Source organism: Callorhinus ursinus, unplaced genomic scaffold, assembly GCF_003265705.2.
Source record: "Callorhinus ursinus isolate GAN/ISIS: 27379988/994484 unplaced genomic scaffold, GSC_fseal_2.0 scaffold46, whole genome shotgun sequence".
Classification (NCBI taxonomy): Eukaryota; Metazoa; Chordata; class Mammalia; order Carnivora; family Otariidae; genus Callorhinus; species Callorhinus ursinus.
This window is the reverse complement of record NW_027397108.1, coordinates 7,314,393-7,332,147: the sequence shown is the minus strand read 5'-3', so window position 1 is coordinate 7,332,147 and position 17,755 is coordinate 7,314,393. Positions and strand designations below refer to the sequence as shown.

Genomic DNA, 17,755 nt, shown 5'->3' with positions numbered 1-17,755 from the left:
TCTGATTTTCTGATATTTTTAATATATTTCTAATTTTTAGGTTACTTAAAGCAATTTCTAGTTTCTAGTCTTAAATTTAAAATATTCACTTTGAATTGCTTTGTCGCATTACTGTTGTACTGGTTATTATAAAGCACACCCGGAATAATTTCGTTTTCGATATTGCCATTTAAGCTTGTGTTCTAGCGCAGTGAATTTCAGCAGAACCAGTGTGTGACTAAGGTTACACCATGTGGAACTTACCCCATATTCACCCCCAACAGTGTGCAGATGCATGCCGGTGCTGTGCCGTGGGGGAAACCAAGCTGCTTTCTCCGTAGGAACTCCCAGGAGGCTATGGTCGTGTGAAGCCCGATATCGTCACCTATGGCGCTGGAGTGAGGGGCTCTGGGGTGAAGGGGGGCTGCCGGGCCCTGTCAGGGACCAGCGTGGCTTCTCCGGTGGTTGCTGGCGCCGTCACCCTGCTGGTAAGGTGAGTGCCGCTCAGCAGAGAGGAGGTGGTGCTTCAGAGCAGGGGCTGAGTCTTGCTTGTCCCCAACCAGCCTTGAGAGTTGAGGAGCACGCCGTGACCCTGGCTCCGTCTCTCTCTCTCCGTCTCCACCCTGTTCCATGGGGGTGGGGATTCATGTGCATGAACACACGGTAAATCTGACTGGAAAGCGCTGGGTGAGGGCATAGTACCTGCGACTGTTGTCATGTCTGCTTTTGTTCCAGTTTGTTTTTACTAAATACTTTCTTTTTTTTTTAAGATTTATTTATTTATCTGAGAGAGAGAGTCGGGGGAGAGGCAGAGGGAGAGGAAGAGAGAGAATGCTAAGCAGGTTCCACACTCAGTGCAGAGCCTGACGCCGGGCTTGATCGCAGGACCCTAAGATCATGACCTGAGCCGAAATCAAGAGCTGGATGCTTAACCGACTCAGCCACCCAGGAGCGCCTTAAAGACTTATTTTTAAGAGTTGGTTAAGCGGCTGTCTTCGGCTCAGGTCATGATCTCAGGGTCCTGCATGGAGCCCCATGTTGTCGGGCTCCCTGTTCCGTGGGGAGTCTGCTTCTTCCTCTGACCCTCCGACCCTCCCTCCCCTACTCGTGCACGCCCACATGCTCTTTACTTCTCTCTTAAATAAATACAATTTAAAAAAAAGTGATTTTAGGTTCACAGCAATATTGAGGAAGGTTCAGGATTCCCCAGGGACCCTGTCCTTCCATTTTTTTTTTTTTTCCTTTTTAACATAACAGTTTTGTGCCGTGGTTGTACTTTTTATGTCCAAGCAAGTGTGTATCTCAGGGAACAAAAAGATGTTTTCCTCCCATTTCTTCATTTCCTTAGGGAGTGACCTTTCAATGTGCTCTGTTAGCCAAGAGGAGCTGCGGTCAGGCAGCGGGACTGAAGTTTCTCTGTGTAATTTATCTGTTCTCTCTGTCTCATTGAGTCCCTCGTATGGTTGGAACGGAGCTTAGCGATTGGCCCTTAATTTTGCAGATAGTGAAGTTGGAAGAAAGTTCTCAAAGGGACAGTTGGCCAGAATTGACGCTCATGTGCTGTGACTTAGTCAGATGGGCCGTGTGCCTTATTCTCACGGTTACAGAGAGAGGTCTTTGGAGTTAGTGCTCATTTTGTATTTTCCCCCAACTCACTCTCTTTCGACTCAGATGAGGCCTTAGTTGAGCTTTTGTGTTGGGGTAATGTAAAACTGCATAGTTGAAAGTTAATATATTCTATGTTAATTTTAAAATTAAAATAGGGAAATGATAATAAGTGTTTTTGTATTTAAAGTTCTTTTTTAAAGCAAGTAAGTTTATGTTGATTTTAGCTTCTGAGGCCTGGAATGTCTTTTTAATTCATAATCTTTGATGAAGGTGGGTATCTATCTGTGACCTCCTTTTCCCATCCTTCCCTTAGAGTTCAGAGCCAGATTCTTGAAGATACTGACACTGGCCAGGGTGGGCTCTAGAGAAGAACCCTGTCTGTTTTCTTCCAGTTGTTTTCCTTATCCCATATTCCGTGCAGAGAGGAGGAGGGGAGGGAAGGCAGACTGGCGTCACCTGGTCGCACGCAGGCTTTCATACTCGGTGGAGAAGCACGTTCCACTGGGGTCTGGCTACCTTGTCGCTTATAGGAACAGAGACCCTGGCTCCTTCCCCGCCGACCATGACTGCAGACGGGGCTGAGGCTCAGTTGCACTCCTGAGCCCAGCAGACCTCTCCCCATTGGGCGAGCAGGGAGGCGAGGAGGCTTTTGTTTCCAGTACCTTCTCTAAGTACAGCTGCTTCCGGTGTCAGGGAAGCCTTTCACTTTCCTTATCTCCCTGCAGCTAATAAAAGTGCCACTGTCGGAGCTCAGAAATGTGCCCAGGGCGAGTCAGCTCGCCTCCAGCCTGGCAGCACTCCTGAGGAAGCCGGGCCTGGCCTTTGGTCTGGCCTGTCCATGCAGGGGTGGGGGCTGGTGGCTGCCGCTGAGCTTCTGTCCACTCTGATTCTGACTCCCACTTCACCTCCTCTGACTCTCCTTACACCGGATTTCCCATCTAGACCTATTAGAAATCCCACCCACACTTCCAAGACCAGCTGCCATCCTAGATATTCGGGAACTGTGGCGAGTCCATTTTTCTTTTTTGCTTTCTTTTTTGTCCTCTGCATTGAGGGGGTAAAATTTGCTTGTATTTATGATACGTAGCATACGGAAATGTGCGTGTTAGTGCTCGTGTTCTTAAGCATCGATTGTGCCCGTGTGCCATGGGGTTCCTGGCCGGGTAGCGCTGTGTGTTCGTTTGTCCAGGTGCATTTTGATGAGGCAGAGCTCGGGCCCAGGTGTGCACAGGCCTTCCCCACCTGTGAGCTCACACACCCGGCCTCCAGAACGGCCAAGGCAGGCGGAGGCTATGGGCATCGCTCGGGTGCTGTGGCTCCTGCCTGTGCCACTTGGAGGTCCTCCGCGGGCCCCGTCTGCTCTCCGTTCCTTCTGCTGCCGGGTGCCATCACGGCTTGTCTGCTTCCTTCTGCCAACAGGCTTCCCTTCCCCTCAGGAGCCGGGCACTCTGACCCGTTCCTGCCTCCTGCAGCTTTGTGGTCTGTTTAGCTGTGTCACTGGGAAAATACATGGTTCTCATGAACCTAGAATGAACAGGTAGAAGCTCCCTGAGTCAGTTGGCTAAGAAGTTGTCCCGAGACAGGTGCAGAAATGACATGTTCGTTCTCAGCCTGCATGGGCTTGACCGGAGCGGCCCCCAGGAGATGGGACGCAAGATCGGAATAGGTTAGGAATAGTCCGATTTTCCTCCTCCTGCTGAGAGACAGTGAGCAAATTTATGATTTTCTCTCCAGCACAGTGCAGAAACGCGAACTGGTGAACCCGGCCAGCATGAAGCAGGCACTCATTGCGTCTGCCCGGAGGCTTCCTGGTGTCAACATGTTTGAACAAGGCCACGGCAAGCTGGATCTCCTCAGGGCCTATCAGATCCTCAACAGCTACAAGCCGCAGGCGAGGTTGGTATGCTTCCGTTAAATCGGCCTCCCTTCCTCCCTGGGCTCTGAGGGTGCTCCTCCCTGTGCACAGAATGCTGGCCTCGGGGACAGGAGCCAGGCACCGATCACACCACACCGTCCCCTCGGGGGGGCATCATGCTGCTGCCACAGGGCGGCACTTGAACTCACGTTCTGATATTTGTAACGCGCATAGCTTAAGATACTGATTTGGTTTCTTTTAACTTTTTTTTTTAAGGGAGGTTATTTTTAAAGTGATTTTTTTGTTTTGTTTTGTTTTAGAGCACGAGCGAGTGAGAGTGCGAGCTGGGGGAGGAGCAGAGGGGGAGGGAGGGGCACAGGCCGGCTCTGTGCTGAGTACGGAGCCCAGTCCTAGGACCCTGAGATCGTGACCTGAGCCGAAATCAAGAGTCAGTCACTTAACTGACTGAGCCACCCAGGCACTCCTCTTTTTACTTCTAAAACTTTTTTTTTAAGATTTACTTATTTGTTTTGCGGGGAGAGAGAGAGAGAGCGAGAGAGCGCACATGCAAGCTTGAGCAGGGGGAGAGGGAGAATCCTCAAGCAGACTCCTTGCTAAGCACGGAGCCCGATGTAGGGCTTAATTCCAGGATCCTGAGATCATGACCTGAGCCAGAATCAGGAGTGGGTCACTTAACCAACTGAGCCACCCAGGCACCCAGAACTTTATTTTTAAATAATCTTAGGTTTGCAGAAATTGGCAAAAATAGTGTAGCTGTTGTCACATACCCTTTACCCAGCTTCCCCTGATGCCAGAACCTTCGCTGACAGTACTTGAACTCTTAAAACCGGCAAAGGAGCCCTGACGCTGCGCTGTGATGGATCCACAGACTTGGCTCACAGGCGCCCAGGCCCCGGTGCGCTGTGTCCATCCTGACCCTTAGGGAGTGCTGGTTACTTACTTAGTAGGTACTAAGTAGACTGCCTCTCCATGTGAGTTTATCCGATGCTTTCTCATGATTAGTTTGAGGTCATGTATTTTTAGTCAGGGTTGGTTTTTGCTTTTTATTTTGAAATTTTTATTTGAGAGAGTTATTTATTACTAGATTCACAATGAAGTTTCACAAATACTACATGAGGACTATGTCTTGGGGAATGTGGTACAAGCCTCAAAGCCTGGAAATTAACACTGCTCCATCTCCAGACTGTAGTCAGATTTCACCCACCGTGCGTCCCGTCCTTTTCCGGGTCCAGGATGCAGCCACTGTCCCACAGTACATTGGGTGGGCCTGTCTGCCTGGTCTCCTCCCGTGGGGACACTTGCTCAGTTCCTGTTCCTCTCATGGCTGGCGGTGTCCGTTGGCCTTGTGTGGTTGAGGTGGTGCGTCACTCTGTGCCCTCCAGGAGGCAGACACCAAGGTGGAGGGCATGTCCAGGAGATCAGCTGCGGGGAGGGGACTCGGGAAGGAGACAGGAAGGGTCTGAGGGCTGCCACAGCCAGGTCTCAGAGTTGTGTCCACTGATGGGAAGCTCTTGAACCAAGAGGAGCCTGTGTCTCTAGGGATGACCCTGCCCTGGTACCCCCGTGCTCAGCCTTGGCGGGGGGGGTGGAAGGGGGAGGCAGCAGCGGGCCGCCTACCCTGGCCCAGACACGGCAGAGGGTCCGTGGGCCATCCTCCTGCGGCACATCCGAGCAGCAGGGCTCCTGGTTCCATAGGTGGCACCTGCCAGGTCCTTCCCCTATCCCTTGTGATTGCTAAGTGTCTCGTGTGAGTGCACTTGGAGATGATCCTGTGTCTTTTCTTTTTCTTTTTTAAAAATTTTATTTATTTGAGAGAGCGAGAGAGATTGAGAGAGAGCTCGCACACAAGCGGGGGCGTGGGGGAGGAACAGAGGGAGAGGGAGAAGCAGGCTTCCCTCTGAGCTGGGAGCCCAACGTGGGGCTCGATCCCAGGACCCCAGGATCATGACCTGAACCGAAGGCAGATGCTTAACTGACTGAGCCACTCGGGCGCCCCGAGATGATCCTGTTGCTATCGTCCTTTGACTCACGGGTTCCGGCATTCGTTACTGGATCTTGACTGTAGTAATACTACCGTAGAGGCCGCCCCGTGGGGATTTTCTATTTCTCCCATTCGTTCTACGCTTACTGGTTGGAATTCTCCTCCCTTTTTTCTCCTGTACTTCCTTATCCACTTGTTTATATCGGTGTGGGCACAGGGATATTTATTTTACTCTGTGGATTGCAGCCCGTTGATAGCATTGTTGATTTTGTTGCTCAGATTGTCCCAGATTTGGCCGTTGGAGGCTCCTTCTCGTTGGCTACTGTGTCTTTGCAGCATGCCTCCCTCGTTTTTTGAGCACTTTCTCACTGTTTGGCAGCACAGGCTGATCACACGTTTCCAGCCCCAACCCTGGTGTTCATTCTTTCCCCATGCAGCCCTGGCCCTTCCATGGGAGGGGGCGTTTGGAACCAAGACCCGGCAGTGGCGTGCCCCCAGCCGCTGTGCCGGTGCCTTGTAGCCCTTCAGCAGACGGCTGGGCAGCGTCCGCCTGCTCACGCCATCCGCACCTGTGTCTGTGTGTCCGTCACTGTGGATAGGAGCACAGGAGTCCATTCCTCCCCTGGTCCTGCCCCGGCCGGGGTTCTCCACCCAGTCTTCCCTTACGTGGAACGCCCTTCTCCAGCATGCCAGGCATGGATGTTTACCTGTTTGCTCAGTCCTCACAGTCTATGCCAGGTAGTTGCAGAATTGCTGACCCCTCCCCTCGTGAAAAACAGATGTCCCGACTGGAGGGCAGGATCTGTGTCTAGTTCTTATCTTTGGGGCTTTGCAGCGTGTGGCCCTGCTGAGCCCCAGAGTTCCTCAGCTGGCTTCTTGTCTCCCGCCTCGTCATTGGTGCTCCGTGGTGTTTCGATGCTCATTCTTAACACAGTGAGTTGGTTAGTTTGTATTTCTGTGTGGACCGCCCCCACACATCGTGGTTGATTTCTACAGGTTATGTATTAGGTACGTGAGACGTTACCCTGGTTCTGTGGTCGGAGGTGCACAGGGGAGGTCCCCCGTCCGCTCTGCCCCTGCTCCCGCTCCCCCATATCTCCCCCCTGCCCCCACCCACCCCCTGTGGATAACAGTCTCGTAGTTTTGGGCTTATCCTTCTTGTATTTCTTTTTGCACAGATGAGCGGATACACGTGTAAGTTCCTACATCCCTTTTCTTGCATTAAGTTTAGCATCCCGGCAGATATTTTTTTTGCGTTTTGCTTTTTTCACTTAACAGTGTCCTGGAAATCACTGTATCAACTCACGGAGCTCTCTCTTCTTTCTTTTCACAGCAGCGTAACGTGGGTGTGCGTTGTCTGTCCAACTACGTACTCACATGTGGGCCTTTAAATTATCTGCAGCATGTTGTAATGACAGACTGTTGCAGCGAATGCGCTGTGCCGGGGTAAATTTGCTGCATTGCTGGTGTGTCTTCAGGGGTTCCTCCGGGTGGGATTGCTGGGAGGCTTAGTTAGGTCCTGCCCTGCTTCCCCCGCAGAAGGCGTGGGCCTGCTTCCCAGGGCCCCCGCCACAGGATGCCCCACACCTGACTTGCGGCCAGTCTGATGGGGGACAGAGGGGCTCTCCCTGTTGCTTTTGTGTTTGTCTAGTTCTGAGTGAGGTGGGGTACTTTGTCTATGGTGAAGGGCCGTTTTTATCCCTTTCTTGTGAGGCGTCTGCTTATTTCTTTTTCCCGTTTTTCTTTGCAGTTTTGTTCCTCAGTTTTTAAGAATTCTTTACAGATTAGGGTCACTGACCCTTTGTCAGCGATATACGTTGCAGGTCTTTCTCTCTGTGTGACAGTGTTTTGACTTGATGTAAGGAGCTCGTTGCTGTTCAGTGTGTTTTTCCAGTAAGCACATTTGTTAGGTGCTTGCTGGCGTTGCCAGTCCTGGATTTTGAGTCACAGAAAGCTTTTCTCTGCATGAAAGTACAAGGAATTCACCCACGTTTTCTTGTAACAATGGTCTGCTTTCTTTTATATTCTTGAGTTTCTCTGATCCATTTGGAGTTTATTCTTGTGTACAGTGTGAAACGGGGATCTAACTGTACCTTTGCCACATGGCCACCCGTCTGTGAGCTCCCTTTATAAAATGCCTATCTTTGCCCCAGTGATTTGAGGCGCCGTCATTCGAGACTCTGGGTCCAAGGTAGTCCCTGGGGATGGATGGTCACGTGCTCATTCTCTACCAGCCAGGGCCTCCAGAGTTCCAGAATCGTGGAAGGAAAGAGGTATTCCCTGCTCATCGTGCCACGCGTGAGCCGTCTGGGCAGGCTGGCCCGGTGGTCTCTCAGTGCAGGGAGTGTGGCAAAGCAGGTCCCCGGGTGCCAGCCCAGGGCGGCCCTGCAGGCAGCCCTCCCTGGCTCGGGTCCCCGTGCGGACGCGCTGCTGCAGCTGTGGCACCTTGCTGTCCTCCTCCGACGTGCTCTGCTCTGACGCTGTGTTCTTTGTTTCAGTCTGAGCCCCAGCTACATCGATCTGACCGAGTGTCCTTACATGTGGCCGTACTGCTCCCAGCCCATCTACTATGGAGGGATGCCGACAATCGTCAACGTCACAATCCTCAACGGCATGGGCGTCACAGGAAGGATTGTAGACAAGGTGATGCTGCTCTCTGGCTTGTAGTGAACTTGGACGTGGCCCAGCCTTCGTGCCCAGTCTCTCTCTCCTAATGTCAAAGCAGGAGAGGTTTTCTTGTCCCGTCTTGGGTGCCGGGGTATTGGAAGCAGTGATTTGTTTTCTCCTGAGTCCTTTACGGATAAGCTGAGGATAAATTAATGGAACCAGTTTAGTACTTTATTTTGGCATCTCAAATTTGGCTCCTGAATGGACTAATTATATTTGATTCTTCGTTATGTAATGTTCCCCTGTAATTAAATGCCCACCTATAATTATTGTATTCTTGAGTGAGCACTAATGGGCCCTACAGTCAAAAAGGTGTGTTCTTGATTTTAGTTTTGTTTTATAATTTTTCTTTTACTTACTGCGTAAGCATTGTCATGATAGTAAAGGATGGGGAAAGAGAGCAGAAAAATCACTTCCAGCCCCAGCACACAAGGTAACCACTGTTTTTAAAGTGTTCTTTTCCAGCCTTTATCTCAAGTACGTATTTTTGTTCTCTGTGCAGTAGGCCCAACTTTAGTCTTGTCTTTCTCGGCTCTTGTCATGTTGTTAAATGTAGCTCTACGCACAGTCCCAATGTACTTGCTAACAGCTATTCAGTATCACATAGGATTGTTAAATCATAATTTACCTACTATTTTTTTTAACCGGAAACGCTTTTATTTTAGCCTTCAGGGAACAAACTTTTTCTTTTCAGGATAATCGTGATGAGCTTACAAAAATGAGCATTTACAGTGCAGCTTTATATAATCCAAACGTTAAAAACTTGAAAGAGATTTCTACTTTGTTGTCCTTATAAGACAAAACAGAAATCCATTCATACTCAGGCGCTTCTCCTCAGCATTGTTAGAGGATTTCCAGTGAGCAAACCCTGATCTAATTGAATAATCCTTCCTTCTGGTGGGATTTGAAACAAAGCTGTCAGATCTCAGAAACGTGCCAACAGTTTCCTTCTCACTCTTCTTCACAGTGTGAATTCTTGATGTCACATCTGTCCGCACGCACACAGGCAGCAGCTGTGACCGCTTACTGTCGCGTTAGCCGCCGGGGCTATGCAGGAAGTGGCCCGCATCCCAGGCTTGGACAACTGGGCTCTCCAGCTGTAAATGTTCACTGAGCACCTTTGCATATGTGGTTTCCTTTTCTTCTGAATTATTTAACATAAACTCCCTGGATTGGAATCCCAAGTCAGAGAACGTGGACATTAGTGTGGCCCTTGGTACATGCTACCGAACTCTCCCTGGGAGCTGTGTTCGCGCACGCTGTTGCCGGCAGTCTGGCCAGACTACACGGAGGGGCGCTGGCTGTGTGGCCTGCAGGGGCTGGGACGACTTTTTTTTTTTTTTTTTTTTTTTTTTAATTTCACGAGGTTGTTAAAAATCAAAATAGAATTCAAGTACTATAAAATGCAGCCTTTTAAATCAAGTGAATCAGGAATTCCTAGTATATTGACAAATAGTGATTGCAACCATCACTTCCTGTAATTCCGGAACATTCTTGTCACCCCAAAAGGAAACCCCCGTTAGCAGTCGCTCCCCATCCTCCCTCCTCCTAGCCCTGGGCAGCTCCTGAGGTACTTTCTGTGTCTGCATTTGCTTGTTGGGGACAGCTCATATACATGGGGTCATGCCCAGTGTGGCCCACCGTGACTGGCCTTTCACGACACACAGCGTCTTTACGGTTCATTCGTGTCGCAGCACGTTGGTGTTTCGTTCCTCTTTCAAGCTGAGGGATACTCCATTTTGTGGATGGGCCACGTTTGTGTGTTCATCAGTTGGTGGACATTTGTTTTGTTTGTATGTGGTTCATCTTTTAACTTTAAATTCCGAGGGGATAAAATGTATGTCTTGCTTCTGAGCTCTTCTCCAGTTATCTGGGAGGTGGTGCGCTCTAGCTTCGTCCCCGATTGTGTGAGTTGGCTTTTCATTCCTGTGGCCTGTTCTTTCTGCTGGATTTCAGGGTTTCTCTGTCGATCTGAACGTCTCTTTGTCCTAGAGAAGTTAACCATTGCTGTGTTTCTACGCATCAGTTTCTCCCAGATTAGTGTCTTTCTCTTTGACACTAGAGGTAGTGTTATTTACTTAGTTATTTTTGGTTTTGTACAAGTTCCACACTTTCCTGTGGTTGAATTTTCATCTTTTATGATTTCTCTTGTTTCAAAAATTAGAAACTTTTCTCTCCAGAGTAGGATAAAATCTCGATTTTATTTTCTACTAATGTTCCTTTTATGCTTGTAAGATATTTAATTTTCTCATTAGTATTGAGTTCATTTGATACATGTCATAAGATGGATAAAATTAACTTTTTTATGTTGTTAACCAGTGGTCCCTGGAGCCTTTATCAGCACTGTTTGTCGTGCTGTGTCCTACAAATATTTGTCTTCTTTTTCAGGATTTTTTTTTTTTTTTAAACATGCTGACTCACTTGGGGAGAATATTGCTCTCTGGCTTGTGAGGGAAATGAGTAGTTTAGGTTGGTTTGAAATACTGGTTCATTTTGTAGGAGCGAGTCTGTGTTTCTTTCAGATGCCTCCCCACATTCTCCCCTCTGCCCAGGCCCGAGCCCCCTCCTCTGGGCTCCTGCAGAGACCTGCCTGCCTGGCCACTAGCTGCATGGTCTGACTTTGGACAGTTAATCCACACCATTTTAGTGTTTTATTCCTTTATGTTGCTGTGATTCTTGAAGCATACAAATAATTGGAATTTGTTCACAAATTGGAGAGCTTTTATTTATTTACGTTCTCTATCAGATGAAAGGTCTTTGCCAAAACATGTGTTCCCCCTACCTTTTTTTTTTTTTAAGCTTGGCGAAAAAAGTTCTCTTTAAAACGGGAGAGTGTCTGAAGTAGTTGTTTCTAGACCTAGTGGGTGATGTTCCAGACTTTACCTAGTCTGCTTTGTTTAAAGGTAGTTTAAGATCTGAATATAAATTTCATTTGGTGCTGTTTAGTGGAGCAGGGGTCTGAAACCGAGTCGGGTAAGGTAGCAAATGAGCATCTCACCAGAGCTTCTGCTTATTTTTCTCCACAGCCTGACTGGCAGCCCTACTTACCGCAGAATGGAGACAACATCGAAGTTGCTTTCTCGTACTCCTCCGTGTTATGGCCGTGGTCAGGCTACCTGGCCATCTCCATCTCTGTCACCAAGAAGGCAGCTTCGTGGGAAGGTGTTGCACAGGGGCACGTCACGGTCACCGTAGCTTCCCCAGCGGAGGTGAGAGTGCATGCACGCCAGGGAGGGGCCTGCTGTCCACCTTCCACCGGCTCCTGCCAGGAAGTGGGTGCAGGCCAAGTGCCTGGGGTCTGGGGTTTGAAGCCAATTGACGGGTGTGATGAGGCTTGCAGGCCGGGGGCGGTGCTCCCCAGGCCTGCGGAGCAGCTGGAGTTCCAGAGCCCACTCAGCAGTGAGTGCGCTGCCTCCCATTCTCTTGCTGAGCAACAGCAGGTAAGACTGTTTTGTGCCAGAGTTCAAGTTCAAAATGATTGCAAAAATACACGTTCTTTACAAGGGGCAGTGGGGCTAAACCTGTGTAGTCCAGGAGTTTTTAGGAATAAGGTGCCTTAAATTTTTTGTCTTAAACTCATAAAGGAAGAATTTTAATGGGATGAGTTGTGACATGTGAATGTTTCTTCTTACATTTGTCGTTAGGAATGCTTGCATTCAAATGATACATAGAAGTAATTTTTTAAACCCAAAAGCCTGAAAGTTTTTTCTGAGCAGAAGGGGCAGTTTGAACGTCTTTTATTTATTTCAGTCAAAAAATGGTGCCGAACAGACTTCCACCGTGAAGCTCCCAGTTAAGGTGAAGATCATTCCTGCTCCACCACGGAGCAAGAGAGTCCTCTGGGACCAGTACCACAACCTCCGCTACCCGCCCGGCTACTTTCCCAGGGATAACCTGAGAATGAAGAACGACCCTCTGGACTGGTAAGCAGCTGCCGGCCGCCACGCTTTTACCCTCAGTCCTCCCGCGGCCGGGGGCGCCCAGCGTTTGTGACCACCGAGCTCGACCTCGATTGCTCTCTCTCCTGACTGCTGTTGAGTCAGTCAGCAGACTCTGCCAGCCCTGCCTTCACAGTGTGTCCCGGGTCCTGCCGTAGCTGCCTGCCGCCGCCTTGGCTGCCCACCCCCTCCGCACCCAGGCCATTGTCCTTGCTCGCCTGGGCTGCAGCCTCCTGACCAGTCTCACTGTTCCCCTAAAGCCCATTCTCCGTGCAGCAGCCCTGGTAGTCTTAAAAAGCAGGAATTCGAGCACACGTGGCCTACAACTCTCCAGTGGCTGCCTCTTCACATGGCAGACTCCCTGGTGTGTCCTGCTCCGCCCTGCAGACCCTGCACCATGCCGCCCCTCAGCCAGCCCTCCTGGCTTGCCCTCCGGGGCAGCTGGCTTGGCGTCCTCTTGGCCCGTACGCCAGGCTTATTGCGGCCCTCTGTAAGTTTGGACTTCATGCAGGGAGTGGCGGAGAAAGGAACCTTGAAAGATGGGGGCAGGACACTTACAGGTGTGACAGGTTCTTCCTGAAGATGTCTCTGGAAGGCTCAGAGCAGAGGCGGCGGGGGGAGGAGTGGTGAAAAGTTGACAGGCCGAGGTAAGGGTCACATCCTGGAGGGGCGCACGGGCTCAGTCCCGTGGGGGGGCTGGCTCTGGAGGAGTGCAGGGAGGGGGCCCCTGGCGCTGCCCCGGGGTGCTTGGCTAGGCGCTTACCTAGGCGCTTACCTAGAGGGTGCAGTGGGAAAATGAGTACGTTCAGGGGGAAGAGGGATGGAAAGGTGATCTGTGTTGGTGCTGCATGGTTAACATGATCACTGGCTACAGTGGCTGGTCCCGCGCCTCTGTGTCCCCGTGCTGGGTCAGCCACCACTAACGTGACGCGTCAGGGCACTGCGCAGAGCAGCTCTGTGGCCGTTCCTTCTCATCGTGGTGTCTCCTTCGAGCCCATGCCATAGGCGTTGATTTATTGGTATCACTCATTTTACGTACAAGCCTGGAGAACGCGGGTCTGGAAAGGCTGACTTCGGTGTGGCGAGCCAGACGCCCCAGGCCTGTGCTGGCAGTGAGCCGCACTGCTTTGAGGTGGCCGGTTTCAGAAGTCAACTGCGTGGCTAGCTAAGCCCTCATCACCCGCAGACATGGGCCACCCTAGCGCGGAGCTTACTGTCTTTCAGGAATGGTGACCATATCCACACCAACTTCAGGGACATGTACCAGCACTTGAGAAGCATGGGCTACTTCGTTGAAGTCCTTGGCTCCCCGTTCACGTGCTTTGACGCGAGTCAGTATGGTGAGTAGCCACAGGTGCTGGCCAGGTGTCCTTCCCGCCGGGTCGCGTGTGCGGGGACCATTGGAAAGAGGATCGCAGCGTAACGAGAGGTAGCGAGGCAGCGGGCGCAGGGCCTCCCGTCCTCGGGGAGGCTGCAGCCAGGCTTGGAAGCAGAGTGACACGTGTTCCTGTCTGGCGGTGACAGTGGTAACCTTCGGGGAAGGGGGCACTGGCAAACTATGGTCAAGAATATTTGTGCATTTTAAATTGTCTTTATTTTAATTAGAAGAAACTAGCGCTGCATTTTGCTTCTTCTCCAGTGAGTGACATCTGTGTACCTCGGTGTCACACACGAGAGAGCCCAGCGTTGTTAGTAGGTGACTGTGCTTTGGGACCTGGGTCCTCTGTTTTTCACCCCCTTGTAGAGGGGCATGGGGACCACAGACCAAAATATTAGAAGCTGGGGCTTGAGGCATGGATGCCAGTGAAATAGTGTGTTTCTGAAGCCCCGAATCCCGCGGTTCAGAGGCGTAGACTCACTGCCGGCACCCTGTCCCTCAGGAACTTTACTCATGGTGGACAGCGAGGAGGAGTACTTCCCCGAGGAGGTTGCCAAGCTGAGGAGGGACGTGGACAATGGCCTGTCGCTCATTGTCTTCAGTGATTGGTACAACACATCTGTCATGAGGAAAGTCAAGTTTTATGACGAAAACACGAGGTAGGCATAGGAGTTGGTATTTGATAAGAAATTTGGGTTTTTGAGAATTAAATTCTGTCTAGCAAGTACTTAAGAGGACTGGTCCGAAGTGGTCCTTCCATTGCCAGAGTCAGGTTCAGACGCTGAGCTGGAGCGGGCTCCTTCTTCCCCAGCAGTGGTGTTGCGGAGAGTCGCTTATAGAGTAAGCGATGTGCTCCTTGATCCCAGGTACTGTCTTCCCTTGTTGATCTTAGATACTTGAGCTGTCAGTTTCTCCCATCTCTCTGTTGTTGAATCTATACAAATGTAAGTGGATGAAAGGAGCCGTTACTTAAAGGAACCTTCTAGAAGATAAGTTATTGATCAAGGATTCCCAGTATTTTATGAATGTATCATAATGTATTTTGAATTTTTTTCTTCCGTGTTTGTGACTTCAACTTTAAACTGTCTCATCTCTTTTTCACGGATCCTCTCAAGGTCTAGGCTCTATAGCGACGTATTTATGTACACATGGCGCGTTGCGCGAAGTGAATTTAGCTTTGATTTATTCTGCACGCTGGCTGAAGCATGTACGTTGTATTATCAAACCCAGACAGGTGACCTTAGTGTGCACAGGCTGGATTCTGGCAGGAGACATTCAGTTTCGTCATGAAAAGACTGAGTGTGTGTGTGTGTGTGTGTGTGTGTGTGTGTGTGTGTGTGTGTTTACGGGCTGGATTCTGGCAGGAGACATTTAGTTTTTGTCATGAAAAGACTGAGTGTGTGTGTGTGTGTGTGGCAGGGGGCGTGGGCTTCAACCCCTCCCAACCTGTGCCCCTTGTTTCTTCCACAGGCAGTGGTGGATGCCGGACACCGGAGGGGCTAATGTCCCTGCTCTGAACGAACTTCTCTCTGTCTGGAACATGGGGTTCAGCGATGGCCTGTATGAAGGGGATTTTACTTTAGCAAACCATGACAGTAAGGTTTCGTTTGTTCTTGAATAGGGCACATGATCTCAGGATGCGATAGCATAAGCCACGTGTCTTTGAAGTCAAGGTTTCAGAGGGAGAGGGTGGTGTGATTCCTGAAGAAGCAGGGTCTGTAGGCAGAACCAGTCAGTGTCTTCCCAAAAAGACATTCGTAGTAAAGCTGTCGTTTTATCCATATTCTTCAAATGAGAATCTTGTCTGCGGGCATCCCTGATCTTGGTGCCAGCAGTCAGGTTCTTGACCTCACTCATGTGTGTTCCCAGAGAGGAAATTCCTCATGGGTCCCTGCTTTATAAAATTCTGGTCATAAAATCACTGTGCACACCTCATTTAAGAAGTTTACCCACAGATCAGCTTTTGGTAACTAGTCTTTGGAACAACATCCTGAGCATTACTGTTCTCACCTCTGCTCGCCCTGACAAAGCTCTGACTTCTGAAGTCTATTCAGAAACCTCACATTAGTAGCATTTTTTAGCTTGAATTCGGCGCTAGCAAGCTCTTAGAATGAAAAACAGTGTTAGAAAAACTGACATAAAGACTGCATTTGAGGTGAATGAGTAGCTGTTGATAAAGTGTTGAGTGTCTCTGCCTTCTCGTAACTCTGAGTAACTCTTTTTCTCTAGTGTATTATGCGTCAGGGTGCAGCATTGCTAAATTTCCAGAAGATGGCATTGTGATAACACAGACGTTTAAAGACCAAGGTAAGGAATGCTATTTTGGTTTCTTTGCTTTTTCTTTTAATAACCATTTTATTTGCATATAATTCACATTTACTTTTTTTTTTTTAAAGATTTTTATTTATTTGTGAGAGCACAAGCAGGGGGAGCGGCAGAGGGAGAGGGAGAAGCAGGCTCCCCACTGAGCAGGGAGCCCGATGTGGGACTCGATCCCAGGACGCTGGGATCATGACCTGAGCCAAAGGCAGATGCTTAACGACTGAGCCACCCAGGCGTCCTGACATTTACTCTTTTTTTTTTTTAAATGGTTTTGTTTTGTTTTGTTTTACACTTTTTTAAGGTATACAGTTGCCTGACCCTTAGCTACTTCCACAACATTTTCATCACCCTGTACCCCTTAGCAGTTTTGTGTTTTTAAAAAGGCTTACTGTAGTATTACTTGTATGGTACCTGCTTTAGGCAGGACTTCTGGATGGTGGCTCTGGGGGGCTGAAAGATAGATAATTTGAGTACTTGTGGATACTGATCACTGCAAAATAAATAGATTGCCTTCAGGAGAGCAGCTGTTGAATATTTATAGATTTTTTTAAATGACTTTCAAAGTTGCTTGAAATTTGTTACTATTTGTGAAGTTCTGCTTCTCGATTGCCAGATCACTAAAATTTTAGAAAAATGTTGACCCTGTTTTAAAGTTCTTAACTGTGTAAAGAATATTAACTACAGATCATCTCTTAAAATTCCCTTAAGAATTTGAAGGAAAGAGGGGGCTCCTGATTGGCTCAGTCAGTGGAGCATGCGACTCTTGATCTTGGGGTTATGAGTTCTGGCTCCACACTGGGTGTGGAGATTACTTAAAATCTTAAAAAAGAAAAAAAGAATTTGAAGAAAAAAAAGGTCTTCCTTGCAGTTTTGCTTCTAATGAAGGTCGCCATTTTCTGTAATTGGAAGTTAGGACAGTTTCTTTGGTTAAAAATGACAAGACGGCAGAATTTCTCCTGTTGGCATTTGTAAGGTAGAATTTATTTTTTATTACCTAGAGTGATTTTTTTCCCTTCATCAAGGCAAGGTCAGTCAATAAATAGATCTGTGTTCATAAGGTTGTATTTTAACTTCAGGCACATCAGTGATTCTGTGTTCCTAGTCGCTAGGCACAGTTTACCATGGGCTAGTGATTCTTTCTGGAATTCGTTTCTCCCAGGGCAGCGTAGTTTCTGGTGCAGGTACAAGAGTAGTGGTCTCATTGTCAGCTTATCGCTGCCTGGTTTGGGGAGGGGAAAATCACTCTAGATTTCAGGGTGCCTGTTTTGCTGTTCTGCTGGTGAAAATAAAAAATTATCTTCAAGTCCTTTCTAAGGGGCTTTTTATTTACAGACAGCCTTTAAGTTGAATAATCTTTTGGGTACGAAATAGGAATTTGAAAATCTAGGTTATGCTGGATCAAGAGGGACCCTTTGACAAACCACGAGGCCGTGTGGCAACGCAGCACACATTTGCCCCATTTCATCTGTTTTCCTTCTCTGTCTTTCCCTCCAACAAAGAGAATCTTGTTTTCTCTTCCACTTAGTTCCTAGTGGGATTGTCCACAGAGAGCAGTAAATGCCGTATCTTTATAGCCACAGACGGTTTAGATGTTACCAGCACGGTGAATAGCGTGCGGAAAATGTGTGTCCTGTCCAGTGTGGAGGAATGCTTTGGCTTCAGGGCTAGCCTTGTAGGTGGTATGGTGATGTCACTGGCAGTTGCTGCCCGTGGCATTGATGCATTTTTGACTTCTTGATTCGTTTAATCTTGTAAACTGTGTCATCTGATTGGGTGGAGGTAGAAGGCCCCACTGTTGGAGCATTTGTCTTAAATCTGAATTTAAAGTATGTGGGCATCTGTTTTAAAAATTAGTTATATTTGTCCTCATTTTTAATAATAAAATGCAAAACCTAGGTATGTGTAACCCAATCCGTGAAAGCACCTGTGTATACTGAGAGCTGCCTGGCCAGGGGCCCCTTGTGCACACAGCCCCGGGACATAGGCCTTTCAGCAGAATCAAGGGG

At 48.9% G+C, this 17,755-nt stretch overlaps 1 protein-coding gene across 3 annotated transcripts in view; it reads left to right on the top strand.

Moving 5' to 3' along the window:
- The window catches only part of MBTPS1 (membrane bound transcription factor peptidase, site 1), a 52,459-nt gene that overhangs the window by 25,544 nt on the left and 9,160 nt on the right, over positions 1-17,755 (top strand). For all 3 annotated transcript variants that reach the window (XM_025860285.2, XM_025860286.2, XM_073882339.1), the window contains 9 exons: positions 321-472; positions 3,322-3,483; positions 7,943-8,087; positions 11,138-11,320; positions 11,862-12,034; positions 13,274-13,389; positions 13,930-14,086; positions 14,898-15,022; positions 15,657-15,734. In XM_025860285.2, coding sequence (XP_025716070.1) covers positions 321-472; positions 3,322-3,483; positions 7,943-8,087; positions 11,138-11,320; positions 11,862-12,034; positions 13,274-13,389; positions 13,930-14,086; positions 14,898-15,022; positions 15,657-15,734 — 1,291 coding nt within the window. The remainder of the gene's footprint in view (positions 1-320; positions 473-3,321; positions 3,484-7,942; positions 8,088-11,137; positions 11,321-11,861; positions 12,035-13,273; positions 13,390-13,929; positions 14,087-14,897; positions 15,023-15,656; positions 15,735-17,755) is intronic.